Consider the following 22,778-nt stretch of genomic DNA (forward strand, 5'->3'; position numbering starts at 1 on the left):
ATAGCTAATATTTGCATTTCTAGTTGTCTTCGATGTTTTGACATATTTTGTAGGGAATAAGCTTTTTGGAGCTAAAATACTACAAAGTTGCTAGAAATTGCAAGCTAAGAGGAAAGAAGACCAAATGGACTAAGGATTGGATGATTGCATAGACTTTGTACTTCAAGTTGCATGGGTTTTGCATAGGAATTTGTTGGATAAGTTAGCAAAGTGCAAGTGTGATTAAATATCCAAGTCAAGCCCAAATTGCAAGTCAAAAGTCAAGGAAAAAGCATGGGATTCCAAAGATCTTAAGATGCCAAATGAAAGCATTAACCGGGTGATTAATTGCACAATTAATCACCTACATAGGATTCTCCAAGTAATTAAGAGGATAATTAAGGCAAACGACCAAGAAACACACGACCCCGATCGAGGCCACCCAACCCCGATCGGGGCTGCATGCTTCATGAATGCTTACGTTTCTTCTTCCTCTCCTATAAATAGGAGAGGCTTTCGAAGGCTTAGGGCATCTGATTTTCACGTCTCATTTACTTTACATTAGCCTTAAGCATTATATTTCTCTCAATAGTTTTCTTATTAATTTACGATCTTGTTAAGCTTGTAGTTCTTCAAACTTTTAGTCCTTAATACATTTTCAAGCATTTGGTTATTATTTGTTCTTCCATACAAGTCCATCTCTTTAAGGTATTCCTATTTATAGTTTATATTTCTATTTAGTTTATACTTAGTTTATAATTAAGCACTCCATTTAGATTACTTTAGTTTTATTTCTCTTGCTTGTTAAAACACTTAGTTTATATAAAACATATAATCATATTTATCATTCCGCTTAATATAATTTACAATTTGCACCTTAATATGAGTAGCTAAATCTCTTAGCCTAAGGGTTAGGGGAGTCATGCATAAATCAAATATATAACATGATAAAATAGGTTAATAATAATATTGTTCATATTGCTTCTATCACATGTTTGCACCATAATGTTTAATCTTTGTTTAAGGCCTTATTCATAGATTAATTAAGTGTGTTCATTCATTCTAAAAGTCGAGAGGCACAGAATTGAATTAGACAAAGCATGTGTAGTAGAACGACCTAGTCACGGACGAGAGTTTCTCTAGGACCCGGTCTATGGTTGATACTAATGCCGCAAGGTGGGTATCTTTAAGCCTAAGCAATTGGCAATGTTATTAGTACCGAATTTATCATAATCATATGTTTACCTTTGAATGTGTGACCCGAACCCCTTAGACTCCCTTTTAATTATATAATTTACATCATAATTTTTATTAATCGTCAAACAAACAAACCAAACCAAAATCGAAATCGACCTTGATAAGAATCTACCCATAGAAATTCACAACGTAATTCCCGTTTCCTTGTGTTCGACCCCTATTGCTACATTAATTTGTGTCTAGGGAAATTATCTTTGCATAGGTACACGATAAGCCTATCAAATTTTGGCGCCGTTGCCGAGGAAACGGTTTTATTGCGTTTTGAATTGTCGATTTTTATCTTGTTTTTCTTTGTCTTGGGGAACACTTGTTCCTTGAGACCGTTACTTATCATTTCTCTAGAAATTGTTCGCTTATGCCCAGGTCCTCTCGTCGTGGAAAATTGCTTTCACCGGATTCCGATCCCGAGAAAACCTTTAGGAGAAGACGACGTTTTCGGAAGGAAGTGAAAGAGGCCTCTTCTCCCGTACAAGCCGAAAGTGCTAGAAAGTCTTACTTAGGTTAACTTGCTTTGGCGAGGGAAGAAGCGCTAGTACGATATAGAAGCCCTTGAAGAGGAGGAGGTTTCAAGTTCATCATCTCCACCACCACCACCACCACCATCTACTACCAAAAAGATGGTGAAACTTTCCGATCACTCAAAGCCCACCGCGGCCATGCTTCCGGCCGGTGTCACAACCACTCAAATCACCGCGCCGGACTTGAGATCAAACCGGCTTTCATTAGCCTCGTGGAGAGGAAGCAATTTGGGGGAAGTCCTTTGGAGGATCCCAATTTGTATGTACAAAATTTTTGTGACTATTGCTCCATGATCCGTCAAACGGGCGTCACTCAAGCCCAAATAAGGGAAATACTTTTCCGTTTCTCTTTGAAGGACAAGGCCAAGCTTTGGATCAATAGTCTTGACCGCACCGCCATGGGAATCACCAATTGGGGACTTTGGCTCTTGCTTTCTATCAAAAGTTTTTTCCACCGGAGAAAACTCAAACTTTGAGGAACCAAATCACCGGATTCCGTCAACAAGCTCTTGAGAGCCTATATGAGGCTTGGGAGAGGTACAAAGAGCTTCAAAGACAATGCCCACATCATGGGTTAGATGATTTGTTTCTAGCAATAACATTCTACAATGGATGTTGTGCCGAGTCCCGAAGGATTCTTGATTCCGCCAACAATGGGCGGTTTGATCAAATTGACACCGACCTTGCTCATGCCACGATCGAATCTATGGCGGTCCATGATGCAAAATATGTCAATTCCCGAGTTGTGCCATCCAAAGGTAAAGAAGAATCCTCCAACAACTCCGTTTTGCTAGCTCAAATTGCCTTGCTTCAACAACAATTGGCGGAAAGAGATGCTAAAGATTCCATTCAACAACTCAATGTCATGTCTTCAACAAGCCAAATCGTTGTTTATGATGGTTGCGGAGGTGCGGGTCATTATGCCGCTCATTGCCGAGCTCCTATTGAAGAGGTAAATGCTTTTCAAGCTCTAAGACCAAGTTCATATCCACCGGGTACATTTTCAAACACTTATAATCCAAATTCAAAATTTCATCCGAACTTGTCTTACACAAGCAACAATGTGCTTAACCCTCAACCCCCACCACAACAAAATGCCTATGTCCCTCAACAACAAAAGTATATCCCTCCACCGGGTTATCAAAATCAACAAAGGCCCCCACAAAAGTCAATTCCCGAGTTGTTCTCCGATCGATGGTCTCGCGCTTTTGGTGGGGACATGATGAAGACAAGAGGGGCATTTCGTGGGTAGCGTGGAAACGTTTGTGCCGGCCTAAGTGTAATGGGGGTCTTGGGTTCCGTGATTTTGAGGTTTTCAATGATGCACTCCTTGGGAAACAAGCATGGCGTCTTGTTGTCGAGCCCGAGTGTCTTTGGGCACGGGTAATGAAGGCCAGATATTATAATTCAAGCTCGTTTATTGAAGCGGAAGTGGGTAATAGACCAAGTTATACTTGGCGGAGTATTGTGGGAGCTCGGCAGGTGTTGCAGCGCGGGTTGAGGCGTAGGATAGGAGACGGTTGTGACACGAGAGTGTGGGGACAGGCTTGGGTTGCTGGGAGCGGTAATGGGCTGGTGATCTCACCTTGCGGACCTGGTAATGAGATGCTAAGGGTGGTGGACTTGATTGAACCGAATGGTAGGAATTGGAACGAAAATGCCCTGACACATTTCTTTTTACCCTTTGAAGCTCAACGTATCCGCAACATACGACTCAGTCCTAATGAGCAGAGAGATGCGTGGTTCTGGAATTTGGAGCGTGATGGTGAGTACTCTGTTAAGACAGCGTATGCGAGCTTGGTGGGGGATGGTGAAGATGCGGGGGGTCCTTCGAATTGGGAAAGAGAGAGGTGGTCAGGAACCGGGAACCGGTTGTGGAAGGTTCGAGTTTGGCCTCGCATTAAGCTATTCTTCCGGGCAAAAATGTAGCGGAGCCTTGGCAACCATGGATAATATAGCAACCCGAACTAGAGGTGAGTCTTCTCTTTGTTATTTTTGTCATTCTCATTCTGAGTCGTCCTTACATTTATTCTGTGACTGTAGTGTCGCAAAATGGGTGTGGGATGCCATTGGGCTGGATTGGGAAGGGGAGGGTGCTGCGTGGGGAGAGGATGGAGATGTGCGGGGATGGATCGAGGAAAGGTGGAGAGTCTTTATGGCGGAGGAATACGGGAAGTTCATGATCGGGTGTTGGGCTATCTGGGAGCACAAGAATAAGGTTGCTTTCGACGGGGTGCGGGTGGACCCGGAAAGGGTGGTGAGGCGTGTTGTGGACATTGTGCAGGAAGAGGTTGGAATGATGGGGTATGGCGGGGGTGGAAGGAAAGGAAGAAGGGAGTGCACCGAAGGGAGGGATCCAGTGGGGTGGATACCGGCACCGGAGGGGACCGTTAAGATAAATGTGGATGCATGAGTCAAGGAAGGGGAAGGGGTTAGCACTGGGGCGGTGCGTCGAGATAACCGTGGAGAGGTGAAGTGGGGTATCACGATAAGGAGGGATGTGGAGTGGGAGCCACGTTTTGCAGAGGCGATAGCGGTTATGGATGGTCTACAAGAAGCTCAAGCACGAGGACATAGGCGGGTTTCTGTGGAGAGTGATTGTCTTCAAGTGGTTGATGCATTGTTGGAGAAGCGCAAAGGGCGTTGCCCGTTTTCCCTTTTAATTGATGACATTTTATCGTTTTGCAGTTCTTTTGATTCTGTTGTTTGGTCTCATACTAGTCGCATTAATAACTCTGTAGCTCATGCATTAGCTCATATGTTACCTAGGGTGTATGGCAAAATTGTCTGGCCGTCTGTTTTACCTTCTGTTGCGAATTCTGCGGCAGATTATGATTTATCATTAATGAATTAATACCCGCAGGGGTGTTTTCCTCAAAAAAAAAAAAATATGACGAGTTTTTTTTTAAAGGAGCAAGCACTGCATTTTCCTTGCCTTGATTTGAAGCTTATATGCAGACTCTTTATCATGAGAATCCTATATTTAGGAGCGCTGGAAAGCCACGTCCTTTTCTGTTATCGTCTTTTTAAGAAAATATTATACAAAAATCCTTTTACGAATTATATGCAAGCTTTATAGTTTGAAAAAGACGGAGATGGGAATTGGAACTCCGCGCGCATCGCGCGCGGAGGTACAACTAGTTTTATTAAAAACACTAACCCTCTTCTCATGCATCGACGGTTCGAACCCTCCTAACCACATTTTTTTTTTCAATTAAGGTTATCACTTTTATTTTTTCGTTTTTATTGCATATCATTTACATTTCAAATTTTATTCATAATCAAATACGATATTTCATATCTTTTCCGTTGTTAATATTATTCTTGCTATAATATATTCATTTTTTAATTTTCAAAATTATACCAAGATATTTTGGCCGAAATATAGGGATACAATTAGGAAATATATTTTTGGCCGAAATTTAGGGCATAAAATTAGGAAACTTTACTTAAGTTTCAAAAATCATACTCCCTCCTAGTCTGATTGTTGGTTCCCTTTCTTTAGGGCACCAAAATTAAGGAAATGAATTTGGACCACACAAAACACCCTACCCCACATGAAATTGAATTTGGACCACACAAAACTTACCAAAAAAGGAAAGAGGAACCAACACCCGACTAGCATGGAAAAGGAAAGAGGAACCAACAATCAGACTAGGAGGGAATATTATTTTGGGAGATCTTATTTTTATTTATTAATTCCATTTATTTCCATTTACATTATACTCAAATGCAAACAATAAATCTCTTCTTATGCAACGTGGGTTCGAATCCTACCAACCACATTTTTCTTTTTACCATGTGTATCCGTTTAGGGCTTCTTATGCATCGTAGGTTCGAATCCTACTAACCACATTTTTTTTCATCATGTCCATCGGTTTAGGGTTTACCATTTCAACTTAGTTTAAGACTTATTTCAAGTCGTTTAATTGCTTTTGAACCATAATTCGTATAATTCCTTTCGATGTTCACATATATTCTTAATTCAAACAAATAATTAAAAGGATATTGACGAAATGACTATCAAATTTATTTCAATTAAAAATTCTATAACATAAACTGAATGAAATTAAAGATTACAAAACTGAAATTGAAAAACGTGTGAACTGACAAAAATAAATAAACAAAATCTATACAAAAACTAAAACTGGAGGCGTCTAATAGCGCGTGCCGGCAATCAATATCGATTCCTAGACCTCCATCCAAAATGGATAGGAGGAGGAGGTGTAGGTTGATCACGATTATAGCCAAACTCATCCCGAATCTCTATTGCATCGTCCACAACGGGTATGGGGAGATACTCCAAGTCACCTACTTGACGCCATTTAAGATGGTTATCAGGTAGAATTGGAGCATTTGTCGCATTAAACTCCTCTTCATATATGTACTCGATATTTTGGCAAGAGATACCATAAAGAGCTTTTTCAAATTGCTTCTGTGGAACAATTTCAATCATTTCTTGAACGAACCGTCTTGTTTCCAACACATCTTGTGCGCGACCTTTCTTCTCATTTGCAAGTTGATACTCCAACACACGATTTCATAGCATAAGTTCAGCCATTTTTATATCTCGGTTATCCATTTGTAATTTAGGGTTAGTTTGATTAGCTTTTGGAATTTTTGTGTGTTATGAATGAGTTTTGTGCGAGTTAAAATGAGCAAAGGGATGAACTTAAATACAATCCCAACTCAAAATTCCCTCATTTTCCCCTCTAAAATTAACCACCAATAATACCCACGTTTAAGGAAAAACAAATCATTAAGAATAAATTTACAATCCATTAAAAATAAAAATATAAGATTACACACTATTATAAGATCAATTCAGAATAAATTTAAATAAATAAATGGTATAGAAAATATTCCTTAAATAATTTATTTAAAAAAATAAAGAATATGATTATAAAACAGAAAAATGGCCGAAATTTAGGGCAACCAAATAGGAAACAATAATGAACGAATATTAAGGCAATATATTAGGAAAGTTTGACTATTTTATATATTAAGATTATTTCACACTATAAAATGCAATTAAATTTTATAGTAGACGTGCTGATACCCCTTGCTTAACTGGTTATGAGTATACTTGCAAAAACTATCTTAGCCCATTCTCATGAAACGCGTGTTCGAACCTCAATATCAACATCTTTTGTTTTATTTTATTTTTAGCCTCAATTTTCCGACTAATTCCAAACCAACCCATGAAATTCACACAAAAAATAAATTAGGTTTCATCATTATTAATAGAACGATTTCAATTAGTGTAATACTACGGTTTTGTGAGCCTCTGGGTACTCTATCGAGTGGGCCTTACTCTGTCGAGTAAGGGTGTTTTGAATTTTAAAACAGTGTTCTGCCTGTAGGGTACTCGATCGAGTAGCCTGCGCACTCGATCGAGTAAGCGGCACTCGATCGAGTACGTTAGTTGCTCGATCGAGTAGCTCGGTTTACGGGTAATGTTTTGTCGGGTTTTGTTAATAATGCGAATAGGTATATAAAGCTTTCCGTCATCAACACTAAACACTTTTATCAAACCTAATTACTTCAAAAGAGATTTCAATCTATGTACTTCGCATCTTTCGCATTATTGACAAATTCCGGAGCTTGAGAGGTCGGAATTCATCATCATTTACATTTTTGTGATCCTTGCGTCGAGGGTAAGATCTACGTACCGATTTTATAGTATTTTATTAAGTTTGTTTAAACCCTAATTTGTGGGTTTGGTGGTTTTGTTGTCTCTTATGATTGTTAGTAACTGTATGATCATATGTTAGGATGATGGTTCGTAGAAGAGGAGTTTTGATAACAGCTGTTGAGACCGTCTGATTGTATTGCATTCCAAGTAGGGTTTTCCTACTCATTATTAGTCCCATGATGTGTTGGTTGTGATTTGTGGTTGTTGAATATTATCGTACGAGTATTGTGACGGTTGTTGGGTTTGCTTGCTGATTAGTAGTTGTGATTGATTGTATCTGTCTGTGTTCTTCGGGATGCGTCCCTGGCTGAGTGGAGTCACTTGCGGGAGTGGCTTCACGCCCATTATTCGCCTTCTGTGGAACCCGCCACAGAAGGGATGTGCACATTAATGGATTTGGGTTTATCGCTCGATGAAGATGAGCGGGGCTTAGGTGGGAACGACTGCGGTCCCCCACTGGCGGCGAGGAGTAACTTGTTGCGATGGGTACTTTGGCAGGGTTACACACTTTAGTGTGTAGTCAGTGTTGTGGAGTTGGTGATGGAGTTCGGAGTATATCTGTGACGATTGAGCTGTGTTGTGTGTTATTTTGTTGAGTTATGTAAATTGTGTGATTAGTACTGACACCGTTTAATTGTTTTAAAAACTGTGGTGATCCATTCGGGGACGGTGAGCAGTTGTTGAGCAGGTATGAGTCGAGATACAAGGGATAGCTGGGATGTGTCGCCATCAGATGATAGAGTCTTCCGCTGTAGTTTTGATAGTTTTTAGACAGTTGTTTTGAGATCATGTAAACCATATTTTGGCCGTTGGTTTTGGATTATATTTACTCACTTAAACATTATGCTATTTAAATGTTGTTTCTTTATTGTCTTTTGATTATCATTGCCTCGGGAAACCGAGATGGTGACATCTTTATATCTGAGAGATCCTGGTAAGGCGCTTGGAGTATGGGGGTGTCAGAAAGTGGTATCATAGATCAGGAGTTTCTTGGGTTTAGCTGGATATTACAGACGCTTCGTGAAGGATTTATCCAAGATTGCTAGACCTATGACAACGTTGATGAGGATTGAGAACAAGTTTCGTTGGGATGAGAGTTGTGAGACGGCGTTCCAAACATTAAAGGAGCGTTTGACCACAGCTCCTATTTTAGCATTGCCTGAAGGGAGTGAGAACTTTGAGGTTTATACAGATGCCTCAAAGAATGGGCTGGGATGTGTGTTGATGAAGAACGGTAAAGTGATTGCCTATACTTCTAGGCAATTGAAGCCTTATGAGGAGAATTATCCTATACACGATCTAGAGTTGGGTGCAGTGGTGTTTGCTCTCAAGATTTGGTGACATTACCTTTATAGGGCGACCTTTAAGGTATTTTCTGATCACAAGAGTCTCAAGTACATCTTCACTTAAAAGGAGTTGAACATGAGACAGAGGAGGTGGATGAAGCTGATTGGCGATTATGACATGGATATTATCTACCATGAAGGGAAAGCCAATGTTGTTGCTGATGCCTTGAGCAGGAAGAGTGTACATTCTTTGTGTACAGCTTTATCTTTGATGAGGTTGAGAGACGAGGTGGGGATGTTTGGGATACATATGATGCAGGGAGGGATGCCATGGGAGATTTGACAGTGCAGCCTGATCTTTATGATGATATTCGAGGTAAACATGCTTTAGACCCTAAGATGGTGGAGTGGAGAACTGGAGTAGAGAAAGGGACAGTGTCTAGATTCTCTATTCATTCATATGACAGTTTGAGGTTTGATGGGAGGTGGTGTGTCCCTAATTATGAGGAGCTAAAAAAGACAATCATGACAGAGGCACATTGTACACCATATTCAGTGTATCCAGGTGGTGACAAGCTATACAAGGATTTAAAGAACACGTTCTGGTGGCCTGAGATGAAGAAAGAGACAGCTGAGTTTGTGGCCCGTTGTTTGACATGCCAGAGAGTTAAAGGGGAACAGCGACGACCACAAGGTAAGATTCAGTCTTTAGAGGTACCTGAGTGGAAGTGGGAATCCATTTCTATATATTTTATCGTGGGTTTGCCAAAGAGTCAACAGGGTAACAATATGATATGGGTAATAGTGGATCGACTGACCAAGTCAGCTCATTTTGTGCCAATGAAAGATACATGGACCAAGGCACAATTAGCTTTGGCTTATCGGAAGCATGTGTTGAGATTGCATGGAGTGCCTAAGGACATAGTATCTGACAGAGATGCGAGATTTATCTCAAGGTTTTGGAAAGAGTTGTAGGAATCTTTGGGAACAACATTGAAGATGAGTACAGCATTTCATCCTGCGACAGACGGTCAGACTGAGAGAACAATCAAGACTCTTGAGGATATGTTACGAGCTTGTGTGATGGATTTTGGTGGTAGCTGGGAGCAGAGATTAGATTTGATTACGTTTTCTTACAACAACAGCTATCACACCAGTATTGGAATGACACCGTTTGAGGCTTTATATGGGAGAAGATGTCAGAGTCCGATTTGTTGGGACGACAGTGCTGAGGCAGTGGTTCTAGGACCAGAGATGGTACATGAGATGGTCGAGCAGATTAAGATGACCAGGGAAAGGATGAGAGTGGCTCAGGATAGGCAAAAGAGTTATGCAGATCTACATCGCCGGGATATAGAGTTTCAGGTTGAGGACAAGGTTCTTTTGAAAGTGTCTCCTATGCGTGGGGTTATGAGATTTGGGAAGAAAGACAAGTTAAGTCAGAAGTTCATAGGACCTTATGAGATCTTAGACCGGGTTGGAGAGGTTGCTTATCGCTTGGCTTTACCAGCTGCGTTGGAGAGAGTGCATAATGTGTTTCATGTATCTCAGCTGCGAAAATATGTGAGTGATCCGTCACATGTGTTAGAGGTAGAGAGCATAAAGCTAGATGAGTCCTTGTCTTATCTTGAGGTGCCTAAGCAGATTCTTGACCGAAAGGTTAGGAAGACTAGGAGTGGTGAGACAGTTTTGCTTAAGATCCTTTGGTCTAATCATGAGGTAGAGGAAGCTACATGGGAGGCAGAGGAGTCCATGAGAGAGCGCTATCCTTTCCTTTTTTATCAGGTATGTATGGTTACAGGGACGTAACCCTATTTATTTTAGGGGGGTATGAGATGATCATCTATCCCAATTTTATTGCCCCATTTACCCTTTACCCTAAACTCTAAACCCCTTTCCCCTTAAAATTCATCCCAAAATTATAACCCCTTTCAAAAGTTAGTAAGAAATAAGTTTGATCATCCAATATTGTCTCTATATTAATGAACTAACACCACATCCACCCTAGTAATATTGTATCAAAAGGTAAGAGTAGGTGTATTTTATCACTTTTTCATAGATTAATGTGAAAATAGAATGGAAGAAGTATAATAATACGGAAACCCAAGTTACGACAATCAAATAGCAATCACTAAATTAAATTTATTAATGACTTCATCAAATTGCAAGTTCATTGATGATATCATTAATTAACTATGGTCGTCTCTCTGGAAGTCCTAATTAATCGTCGAGAATCAGCATCAACAAATTGTAAATACGAAAAAACTATCAACAAATTACATCTAAAATCTTGTCCGTTTTGACCGGAATCAAGATTTAACCTAAAGTGTATTGCTAATCAAAAAGACTAATTTAAGAAAGGCCCTAACTCCAGAAATCTCAATTAATGATCAACAATGAACCTTCATAATTACCAAATTCATTAGACCAAGTAAAATCTGGAACAAAAAAGAACGAAATCAAAATAATGATAGGTAGAGCAGATTACCTGGAATAGTATCTCATTAAATTATTAATCTCCAACTTGTTAACCCAGAAAATCTTCTGCACCTACATAATTACCAAATTCTCTAATCGTTATTGATGTACAATCATGATAAAAGTAAAAGAAGTGATAACTAATACAATAATTGTTAAAATAAAGTATATAATTTGATGAAATTTCTCTAAACCATATGAGAAAAGTTGATGGATTCTCAAATGGTTAATTAAAATGGAAAATAAAACATACTTCGATGTAAACTTGATCTCTATTATCGGACGATTGTGTAGAAAACTCAGAGGTAAATGATGCAATTAAATTGAATCTCTATCTTCCAACCATTGTTAATCCTCAATCTTGATTTAAATCTTGGGTGCTATAATATTTCAAGATTTGTATTGAAGAATCAATAGTAGTTAATGGAAAATTAAAGTAAGAGAGAAGTGATTGATTAGTAGGGAAACAAAAGGACAGAAAGGGAGGATGAGTGGCGGCTATGGAAATAGTCAGTTCAGAGTTTAGACAAAAGGCTTTTTTAGGTTTATTCGTAGTTGGGCGGGAAATCGTTTCACAGGAGAAGGACACGTGTCTAGAATGGTAGATAGTGGTTCCTCTATTATACTTTTATATAGATATAGATAGATAGATAAAAGATGAGTTTTTAATAAAGAGGGAAAATGGAAATAAAACCCGCGCATGATGGTTTATTGGGAATTGTAGGAGTTTAACCAATATGCAACGGATAGGCATTACAAAATCCGTTGCATAAATTAACCAGCTTTAAATTTATTAGGCGGGTAAATAGATATGACGCATATCCGTTGCAAATTTTTATTAAGCCGTTACATAATTTAATATCCGTTGCAAAGTTTCATTTAGTCGTTGCATAATTTAATATCCGTTGCAAATATAATAATATCTGTTGCAAGTAATACTTAGCAACGGCTTATACAGTTCGTTGCAATTAGTCCGTTGCAAATCAGCCTTTTTCTTGTAGTGTGATCACAAAGAGTTTTAAGAGTTTTTACATCTTTTGTGTTGTGTCGGTATGGTTAGTAATGGTTTGAGTCGGGTTGAGTTTGGTTGGTAGCATGCTTTTATGTTGAGTTTTGTTTTGGTTGTTGTGTCGGGAGTGTAATAGTATGTCTTTTCTTTGTTGTAGTTTGAACTTCGGGGACGAAGTTCTTTTTAAGGAGGGAAGACTGTAATACTACGGTTTTATGAGCCTCTGGGTACTCTATCGAGTGGGCCTTACTCTGTCGCGTAAGGGTGTTTTGAATTTTAAAACAGTGTTCTGCCTGTAGGGTACTCGATCGAGTAGCCTGGGCACTCGATCGAGTACGTTAGTTGCTCGATCGAGTAGCTCGGTTTACGGGTAATGTTTTGTTGGGTTTTGTTAATAATGCGAATAGGTATATAAAGCTTTCCGTCATCAACACTAAAAACTTTAATCAAACCTAATTACTTCAAAAGAGATTTCAACCTACGTACTTCGCATCTTTCGCATTATTGACAAATCCCGGAGCTTGAGAGGTCGAAATTCATCATCCTTTATATTCTTGTGATCCATGCGTCGAGGGTAAGATCTACGTACCGATTTTATAGTATTTTATTAAGTTTGTTTAAACCCTAATTTGGGGGTTTGGGAGTTTTGTTGTCTCTTATGATTGTTAGTAATTGTATCATCATATGTTAGGAGGAGGATTCGTAGAAGAGGAGTTTTGATAACAGATGTTGAGACCGTCTGATTGTATTGCATTCCAGGTAGGGTTTCCCTACTCAGTATTAGTCACATGATGTGTTGGTTGTGATTTGTGGTTGTTGAATATTATCGTACGAGTATTGTGACGGTTGTTGGGTTTGCTTGCTGATTAGTAGTTGTGATTGATTGTATCTGTCTGTGTTCTTCGGGGTGCATCCCTGGCTGAGTGGAGTCACTTACGGGAGTGGCTTCACGCCCATTATTCGCCTTCTGTGGAACCCGCCACAGAAGGGATGTGCACATTAATGGATTTGGGTTTATCGCTCGATGGAGATGAGCGAGGCTTAGGTGGGAACAGCTGCGATCCCCCACTGGCGACGAGGAGTAACCTGTTGCGATGGGTACTCTGGCAGGGCTACACACTTTAGTGTGTAGTCAGTGTTGTGGAGTTGGTGATGGAGTTCGTAGTATATCTGTGACGATTGAGTTGTGTTGTGTGTTGTTTTGTTGAGTTGTGTAAATTGTGTGATTAGTACTGACCCCGTTTAATTGTTTTAAAAACTGTGGTGATCCATTCGGGAATGGTGAGCAGTTGTTGAGCAGGTATGAGTCGAGATACAAGGGATAGCTGGGATGTGTCGCCATCAAATGATAGAGTCTTCCGCTGTAGTTTTGATAGTTTTTAGACAGTTGTTTTGAGATCATGTAAACCATATTTTGGCCGTTGGTTTTGGATTGTATTTACTCACTTAAACATTATGCTATTAAATGTTGTTTCTTCATTGTCTTTTGATTATCATTGCCTCGGGAAACCGAGATGGTGACATCTTTATACCTGAGTGGTCCTGGTAAGGCACTTGGAGTATGGGGGTGTCACAATTAGGGTTCATCATCAATTGAATAAACAATTTTTCTGTTTAATTGAATATTGGATTAGGGCTACATTCGAATTACTTATTTTAGGACGAAAAAGATGAAAAATTTCGATAAAATTGAAAAATCGATCCATTAATTTTATTAATACAATTAAATTAGGGGGGAAATGTTATACGAAATTCATTGTTTTGATCCCTAATTCAATTTTTGGATAAACCCTAATTTAGTCAGATGTGTAATTGAATTAGGGTTTCGTTAATTTGATGCAAACATTTGTTTTATGCAAAAGTTAATCAGATGTGTAATTCATTATGATAATTAGATGTTGCAAACATTAATGTAATTGAATAATAAATAATTTTATTTTTATGTAATTGCCTAAATATAAATGGAAACAAAATAAATAGGAAATAAAACTAACCATAATTAGTTAACTATATATGCAAAATGACTAGCCTAACCCTAAATTAATTGGAGAGATTGTAGAGATTAGCTAGGTTGGCTCACCGGTTCAGATATGTTTAAGATTTTGATTTCGAGTTGAATGATGTTTTTTACGGTCTACGTGAATAACACCGGTTTTTTACCGTTCATCTATTATCTTTCATAGACCTAATAAAGTTGACCCCACTTAAATAACACAGACTCAATAAGTCTGACCCGAGATCCGAAAATGACCAGAGCTTGCATGACCCAAAACCTAAGTTGACCCGATGTAAATCGTGATTTACCTAGACCCTAGTGTTAACCTGAACCGAGATGGCCCGACCCAGAGAGACCTGACCCAGAATTGACCCGATCAAAAATAATTTGAAGTGAGCCGAAACGACAAGTACGAAGTAGTATTAATATTATATACAATAAAATAAAGTTTCATTAGTTACCAGCGTCCCTTAATAACTAGTTAAATTTGCTAAAAATAATATTTCTTAAACAAAATAGTACTTCTACCTAAAAGTGTTTTAGCCTTAATCCGGAAGTGACCCGATCCAAAATGACCGAATTTCATTAGCGAGCGATTGTTATAACTTGATAAAATGTTTAGATCTGCCACGGTATTACTCAAATCGGATTTCAAAAATTAGAATATAGAACGCATAAAATAATTAACTAGCTTAGACCCCGTGCATTGCATACACTATAGAATATTTTATTTTTAGTATATTACTTATATAAAATTGGTACTTCATTAATACCTCGTATTTTTTATCGTTATAACTTATAATTAATTTCCTTATTTAAACGAATCTACTTAATAATTATTTAATAATTATTAGTTTCCTTATTTAAGAAGATGTTGGAGTGAAAAACTTTAAGAATTTTTATTCTCTTACCATATTAACCGGGATGGTAAAACAATAACAGAACTAATATAATCACCAATCAGACGGTATCTCAATAATATTACTGAAAGACCCCTCACATAAAAGGAAGATATTTTTTATTTTTAAAATTTTTATCTTTTTTATTTTTATTTTTATTTTTATTTTTTAGTTATTTTTTAATTGTTTTATTGGTTGTCTGTTGTCTCTCATTATTAAACCTAAATAGGAGACGATTTCTCTCGTCCCATTCTCCTCCCAAACCACTCGAGCAAACAAAAAGAAGAAGGAAAAAAAAAAGAAAAAAAAAAGAAAGAGGGAGAACGTGTATAATCGGCCGCATCAACCCATTATCATCATCGTCGTTTGTTCTTTTCCATCGCTTAGTTCCGTCTTCGCCGTTCCATAGCCAGTTAAGGTAAGGATATGTTCCCTTTATTGTAGCAATTAATCTTTAACTCGGAATTTGATAGATATGTCATCGGTCATCATAATAACAAGTAGGATAGAACACCTTGAAGGATGTATAAGCTAAGTGTCGATTTGAGGTTGAGTTTGGGGTCGAATTTGGGCAGTCTACTGTAGACCGTGCTGCTCTATTTTTTTACGGTTTCGGTGAAGCTTCGTCGAGACCGTACGTCATGTATGAGTCAAGTTGTTATACGAAACTGATCAGAAATAGTTATGTGTTTTGGTGGTCTTGTTCTCACTTTGCTGCAGCGGCTTTTAAGATTTTGTTCAATAGAGTGGACTTTTCACATAATTACTTTGGATGAATTAGGCTTGCTATAAGTTAAGGGTGAGACTTGAGAGTACAGGGTAATTAGCCGGTTTAGTTCCAAATTAATACGTTTTGTATTGTAGACTCGGATTTGTAGAATAGGCTTGCTATAAGGTAAGGGTGAATCCGTACTCGTCGGTCACCCGCTCTCAATCTAAGCCTTTTTTTGAAATTTGGACTTTGTACATTATAACTATAACAATAACGAAATTTGATTAATTGAAGTCTGACAATGACAAACTAAACAAATGTAAACAAAATTTCTACAAAAAATCTTATTTAATCCCATCTAAGGGTGAAAAGTAAACAACCGTATTTAATCTAATCTAAGGGTGAAAAGTAAACAGTCGTGCCAATACAAATTGGGTTTGAACAGTGGTAGGCCAAAAAATGAAATCCTAAAAACTGCACCTGAATTTTTAAATTGAGATTCCTGATCTACCATTTACCAACCCAAAAATTGAAATAAAACACGGATGAGGAGGTAAATTTGCCTTTATCATTATTGGATGTTATTAAGAATGGATAGTTTGCAGTATGCCTCCATCAAACATTTTCTATTTTGGCTATTAAATTATTAGATAAGGCACTTGAATTTGCCGCTTGGTCAGTATTTGTGACAATACTATAGCATATGAATTATGATAGATAGCCTTAAATACATTCAACTGTTTTTTAATAATCTCTGTGTTTTTCAGCAGCATAAAGTTCCAAACAATCTGCTATAATGTCATCGTCAATGAGTAAAATATTCCAGCGTCTCAAACCTAAAACCCGTTTTTGCAAAGGAGGAGTTCATCTATCATGGCCTTCACCTTCCGTCAATCCTCGGCCAGCACGTCAATTCCCTCTACAAGTTCCCAATTTAATCAAGCCTTCAGAACATCCTTTGACCCTCTGGGAAAGCACATATTACCTTCTTGCACCCAAGGAATGTGGAGCCCAACGTCAAAAGCCATGGATAGTACGGGTTGAGGAGGTGGACCCTACTACATGGAGGCTTGTTAACCCCTCGTGTGGTCTTAGTGGCTTATTTTGCGAGGCTGACCCCCCCATCATGGGTAGGACAGACGACCCATCAAATTACCTTATTAAGGAACTTGCTACGTCATACTCTCTAGTTGATGACCATAGTGAGGTTAAGAGGTTGGAAATGAAACATGTATGAACCAATCCGAAGAAGGGAAACTATTATTAGCTATTGATTGGGATAAAAAATTGTATTTGTGGCAGCAAGGGGACGCGTATTGGACTCGCATACTTGATAATAACCAGTATGGTTTTGAGGATATTGTCTCATGTAAGGGTAAATTCTATGCGGCTGATGAATTAGGCACATTTTTCGAAATTGATCCAACAAAGTCGAGTAATGAGGATGAATTCAGTAAGATCATTTCCGCCCCTGACTACCCTGAGAAAAATAGCGACATCTATAAGCACCTTTTAATGGGAGAGTATGAAGGGCAGGTGCATTTGCTTTTGAGGCCGACGAAAAGCATCATGAAAGCCTACGTACTAGAAGATGGACATGGCGGAGAACCTCATAAGTGGAATACCGTCAAGAGTTTGAATAACAATGTGCTATTTATACTAAAAGAGGTCTCATATACTTTTCAACCTTTCACCGTTATTATTTTATTGTGGACATTTTCATTTGATTTGGTTGTTTGTGCTACAGGTTTCATTTTGCTTACATCCAACCGTATTAGAGCGTGAGTTCGAAGGGGGCTGGATTTGCTTCGCGGATGATTTAACCCATTATAATCGAAATGACTCATTAGGTTGTGGAGGAGAAACAGCTGGGATATGCTGTGGTTACGATCACTACCCGGGATTAAATGGACTCAAATACTTATCCTATCCATGCTATTTTGACCACTTTGCAAAGGGTATAGTAGAGGAAAATCAAAGGGATGAAAATGTCACGAGCTTTTATTCGTTGTCAGATCATGAATATGTTTCTCTCTTCTTCCCGCCACCACCTTGGATTCAATACAATGCCCTCGACGCTGATAAAGGCAATCCTCCTGTTTGGTTTGATAAGTGTAGTCTCCCAAAGTACGAATTTTTTTAGAATCTTGTAAAATCATTTTGGTGACTTTTGATCCAAAATATGACACTTAAGTTAGTTCCCTAATTCTTTGGTTAGGACGTATCGTTTGTTATGCCTATTAAGTAACGTAATTGGGTCAAATAAACATTTTTGGAGTGGACCATTTTAATTTCTATTCTAAATCTGATACGTATTAGTGGATTATTTTTTAATTTGCTCAATTCATAAATTAATAGTGATCGTTTGTCATTCTTGACTCTCTTTTATTATTTATTTATTGTTTAGACTCGCCTCAGCATTATTGTCACAATCGCGATTCGATCCGACGATTCTACGATTTTACGATCAAAAAATGCTTGACCGATCCTGGATCCTACGATTCTATCATAGTTGTAGAATCTTAGGATCCTATTAATTTGAAAATTTCTAGAGATGGGATCATAATACGATTCTACGATCCGACTCCATAAAAAAAAATTAGTATATATTTTTATATAATGACACCGTAAAACCCAAATTTCTTGTAAGTTGTTCATACAATGATACTAAATTCATTAATTACCAATATTTTATGAATAAATATTAATAAATAAGTGTGTTGATTTTAAATTATATGTTTTACCAAATAAAAAATTATATTTAGTGAGTTTGTAGAATCTTGCGATTCTACGATCCGATTCTACCGATTCGATCTACCCTCCCATCGATCGAAAGTAGAATCCCGATCCTGACAACATTGCGCCTCAGACTCATCTCAGACTTCCTACATTATCCGTCAGACTCACCTTAGACTCTACTTTTCCAATTCACTTCTTTTTTTTTTTTTTACAAAAAAAAAGGCGAATTTAACAAAAATAATTTAACATTTGATAAGTGTTCCAAAAATAACCCGACCTTTTAACTTAAATAATAATAATCCAACCTTTATATTTTTGTCACAAAAATATCCTGAAATTTCACCTAAACAAATTTCTACCAAATATTGATAAATGATTTTTTTGTAAAATAGTTTCATAAATCTTTGAAGACTATTTTGTGATACATATATAAAATAATTTAATAACCAAAACACTGGAAAAATTATAATTTCCTTAGTTTGTTAATGGAAAATTAATTAATAAATGAAATATATAAGTTGTTTTAAAAGAAATAAGTTTGATTTTAAATTAGTGGAAATACTTATGAGAGATATACTTTTAATTTTTTAAACCCAGAATTTGATGAACAAACAATTTTTTAAACCATATAATTTATGCGCTTTAGAATTTTGAACAATACTGCTATAAGGTTTTTTCAATTTTTTTTTCATGATTTTAAAATTGTTCTTAAATTATTTTTTCATAATTTTATATAATTAATTTTGCAAAATATGATCAATAAGTTAATGGATTGATTAATAAATAATTAAGTTATCATTTTACGAAATATAAGTATGATGTCGGGACATTTGTGTAACATAAAAGCAAACGTTGGATTATTCCTGTTAAAATCAAAAGGTTGGGTTATTTTCGAAATACTTGACAAATGTTGAGTTATTTTTGTTAAATTTGCCAAAAAAAATGATACATGGAATCCACTTATTGGATAATTTTTCTTAAAAGCGGAGTCAAGACTCATAAAAAGTTTAAGTTGAGTCCTGAATTTCCAAGACTCAACTTAAGACTTTGTTAAGATTTTGGTACATTATTGATAGTCTTATCTCAAGACTTGCCAAAATCTTATCTCAAGACTACCAATAATCTTACCCTAATAATTTGATTTTAAGTACTCAAGAAAACCTTTTTTTTGGTTTTGTCTAGCAAGCAACACTTGTGTCGATGCGGCTAACGAATTTTCTGCATTCATTTAGGTATTGATAAAATTGACGTGTTAAGCCCGCTTAAAATTAGGGTGAAATTTCTAAGGGACTTAGGTTTAAGCCTTTTTAAGAGCAATCTTATGGGATATTTATGGTATGAGGATATGCCGTACGAGCCTGTTATCTTCGGTGACTTACCTTGTATGCATGATTTTTAGGTTATCGCGTACACTCGTGGGTTTACTTAGTGCACACCGAAAATAGCAGCTGCGGGTTTTTCCTCACAAAGAAAAAAATGACGAGCTAAAGTTCCAATTATATAGTGCAAAGTTTTATTTTTACTTCAAGAAACAAAGTGGCGATAATTGAATTTGCCCAACCAAATTAAAAAAAATATAAAATATAAAAATATGCATACCATAAAATGAGTTATTTATAAAAATGGTTACAATATATGATAAAAATAGGTACAATTGCTATGAAAATATGTACCAAATGAAAAAGACATTTCGAACCTCAATTAAAAATAAAAGGGGTATGGAAAATTACATAAAGAGGTATGACAAAGTGTTTTCCAATAACTTTAGTGAGAGACCACCTCTCCAAAGTTTTTGTGTTACTCTAACAAGCGAGTAAAAAAAATAAAAAATAGTTCAACTTATGATTAGTAACTAGTTTTGTCACTTGTGAAATTCACGAGGTGTCGTTTGGCATATCTTATTTCATTGTTATATATGTAAAATTCGACGGTTCGAGGAGGAGGTGAATCAGTGGTTTGTTTGCAAAGACATGGCCTAAAGGTTAAGAATTGGTTTGGATGTATTCCCTCAATAGTTTACAGTTGCTTTATTTTTCCCTTACAAAATAAAGCAAACGCAAACTATTCACTAAGAAGGAGTAGGAGGTTCAAGTGCCAATTGTCGAGTTCAAAATGGGGTTAGGTTGTTAAAAACCACAATCATCAAATTAAGCTTTCTAAAAATTATTAGTGCCGTGCTCGGGCTGCTTGACCTACAACACAGCCAACTCTTGGCCCAGCCCACTGAGCACCTCTACTTCTAACTTAAAGATTCACTCTAATTTTGTGTTCTGGTGCTAAATTTAGTTTGGTCACCTCAGTTTAACTTAGCTCAATTAAACATCATTCAATTTGTAAAATTCAGCTTCTTCATTCAGTTCACTTCTCGTACATCTATTTAGTTTAATTCATCTTCATTTATTTTAGTTCAATTTAGTTCCGTTCAGCTGAGCTTAATGCAACTCAATTCGCCGAAAAGAACAAGGCTAAGTGTATGGTATAACAACCCGAGTCGAGCGTGAGCTTAGCTTTGCTCCACTCGTGCTTATGGAGCAAAACTATGAGTTCGGGAAATCTCAAGCTGCTTGGAAACTGTCTCATCTCATTATTACCTCTAGAAATAATAATAATAATAATAATAATAATAATAATAATAATAATAATAATAATAATAATAATAATAATAATAATAATAAATTAAATCAGTTTTAAATTGACCATTATTAAAATCGACACAAAATATTTACACTGAATCTCAAAGTCTGATCTAAAACATGGGTCTCGGAAAAAAATAGTCAAGCTGAAGTGCCTATATATTCATATTCAATATCTTCATAAAAAATTTATACGACGTTTTTATACCGTAAAACGGTCTATTCGTGTAAGAAAAGCATTCGTTTATATTACTAATAAATGAGTCGTATTTTTACATAATAAAACGATTTTACATTGGGAGAACGACCGCCTCACTCTATAGTGGGTTAGTGGCCTTCCCCCAGACAAGACACGTCTAATATAGGGGAATTTTCTTAGGAAATTCACTAGATCAGTAAAGTACTAAACGACTCTCGTTCTTCCTTTTCACCCATTAAACTTATTTAAACTTAATCAATTTCACATGTCAGACTTTTCCAAATCCAACAAACAAACTCAGCAAATCTCACTTTTCCGCTAGCTCTTTCTTCCTCTTTCTAGCTCGTGTATCTTACTATTGATTTAAGAAGCTTTTCCTGGAGGTCTGTGTTTTGCCTTTTATGGTGGTGGCGTTGGAGTATGTGTCTTTTTCATGGTTAAACCTCTAGAGGTGGTGCTTGTGGGTTGAAAGTCGCGGAGATTGGGTCGGTAGTTGTAGGTTTCTTCATCTTTTCTTCATCCTTAAGTCCTCTTTGCTTTCAGCTTTTCTTTCGTTTTTCTCTTTAGTTGTTCTGTTCCGATTATGGCATATGATGGGGTAGAAATGAACGAACTTCTCAGTCAAGCCTCTTTGGAGTGTGGGGACTCTGGGGAGCCATCTTTTCATAGTGTGAGTATCCTTAAGAACAAAGGGAATATGTTTTTCAAAGAGGGTCAGCTGCCTCTAGCTTTTTTTTTGAAAGGTTTTACAGTTTTAAGGCCTGACGAGCCAGACCATGAGCAACGCCATTAAGATGCCTCGGAATAAAATTAAAACATAGGCAATGAAAGGAACTGGAAAGGCCACGCATTTCCTCCAAGATGCCTGCAATCAAATGATCTTCCTTGTCCACTCCTGCAATTTCATTAATAAGTTGTAAACAATCCGACGAGATGTCCAAGTGAAGAAAACCCCCGGAAGACGCCCATAAGAGAACATCGCGAACTCCCAACGCTTCCGCCTGCAATGCTGATTCCGCTCTGGTTCTCACTTGTCGTCTCATACACTCTTGCCCCGTCCAATCATAGGCCACCCATCCAAAAGCCACCGCATAAGTTTGTTCCCAGCCAGCGTCCACTTTAACTCGAATAACATTGCATTGTTCCTGATTGCCTATCATTTGTAAAGGGTGCCCGTCCCTTATTTCAGATTTTTTTTTGTTTCAATATGTTCCCCATAGCCCCCTTTTAAACATTTCTGCAACTTCTTTCCTTCAATATGATCACTTAGAGTACATACCTTTTCATTAACCGACTCAAATAATAGTCCAGATATTACCCGTGAGTTCATAACCAGACCTTTAAACTTGATCTTGTTTCGTACAATCCACAGGCCCCA

The 22,778-nt window shown here is 37.3% G+C and overlaps 2 protein-coding genes and 1 non-coding gene across 4 annotated transcripts; 1 reads left to right on the forward strand and 2 right to left on the reverse strand.

Moving 5' to 3' along the window:
- Positions 1-2,223: 2,223 nt before the first annotated feature.
- On the reverse strand, positions 2,224-2,330 carry LOC141615505 (small nucleolar RNA R71). Its single transcript, XR_012529924.1, has one exon. It is a non-coding gene; the product is annotated as a small nucleolar RNA R71 (small nucleolar RNA).
- Positions 2,331-15,395: 13,065 nt separating this feature from the next.
- Positions 15,396-18,147, forward strand: LOC141614839 (uncharacterized). Of its 2 annotated transcripts, none has more exons than XM_074433562.1 (3): positions 15,396-15,535; positions 16,597-17,497; positions 17,577-18,147. In XM_074433562.1, exons 2-3 carry the CDS (start codon positions 17,063-17,065, stop codon positions 17,970-17,972), a joined length of 831 nt encoding a protein of 276 aa, XP_074289663.1. In that variant the 5' UTR covers positions 15,396-15,535; positions 16,597-17,062; the 3' UTR covers positions 17,973-18,147. The 2 variants fall into 2 exon arrangements, with proteins under 2 accessions (XP_074289663.1, XP_074289664.1); XM_074433563.1 differs by having other exon boundaries at positions 15,418-15,535; positions 16,600-17,497.
- A 3,999-nt stretch (positions 18,148-22,146) lies between these two features.
- Positions 22,147-22,560, reverse strand: LOC141613372 (uncharacterized). The gene has a single exon (XM_074432105.1). The coding sequence runs from the start codon at positions 22,558-22,560 to the stop codon at positions 22,147-22,149; it is 414 nt and encodes a 137-aa protein (XP_074288206.1).
- Positions 22,561-22,778: the final 218 nt, after the last annotated feature.

Source organism: Silene latifolia, chromosome 11 (assembly GCF_048544455.1).
Source record: "Silene latifolia isolate original U9 population chromosome 11, ASM4854445v1, whole genome shotgun sequence".
NCBI lineage: Eukaryota > Viridiplantae > Streptophyta > Magnoliopsida > Caryophyllales > Caryophyllaceae > Silene > Silene latifolia.

Excerpts from the sequence above, each read along its gene's own strand:
- LOC141614839 (XM_074433562.1), top strand. The coding sequence starts at position 17,063 with ATGAACCAATCCGAAGAAGGGAAACTATTATTAGCTATTGATTGGGAT. Across the intron at positions 17,498-17,576 it reads TGCTATTTATACTAAAAGAG|GTTTCATTTTGCTTACATCC; the intron begins GTCTCATATACT and ends TTTGTGCTACAG.
- LOC141613372 (XM_074432105.1), bottom strand. The coding sequence starts at position 22,560 with ATGATAGGCAATCAGGAACAATGCAATGTTATTCGAGTTAAAGTGGAC.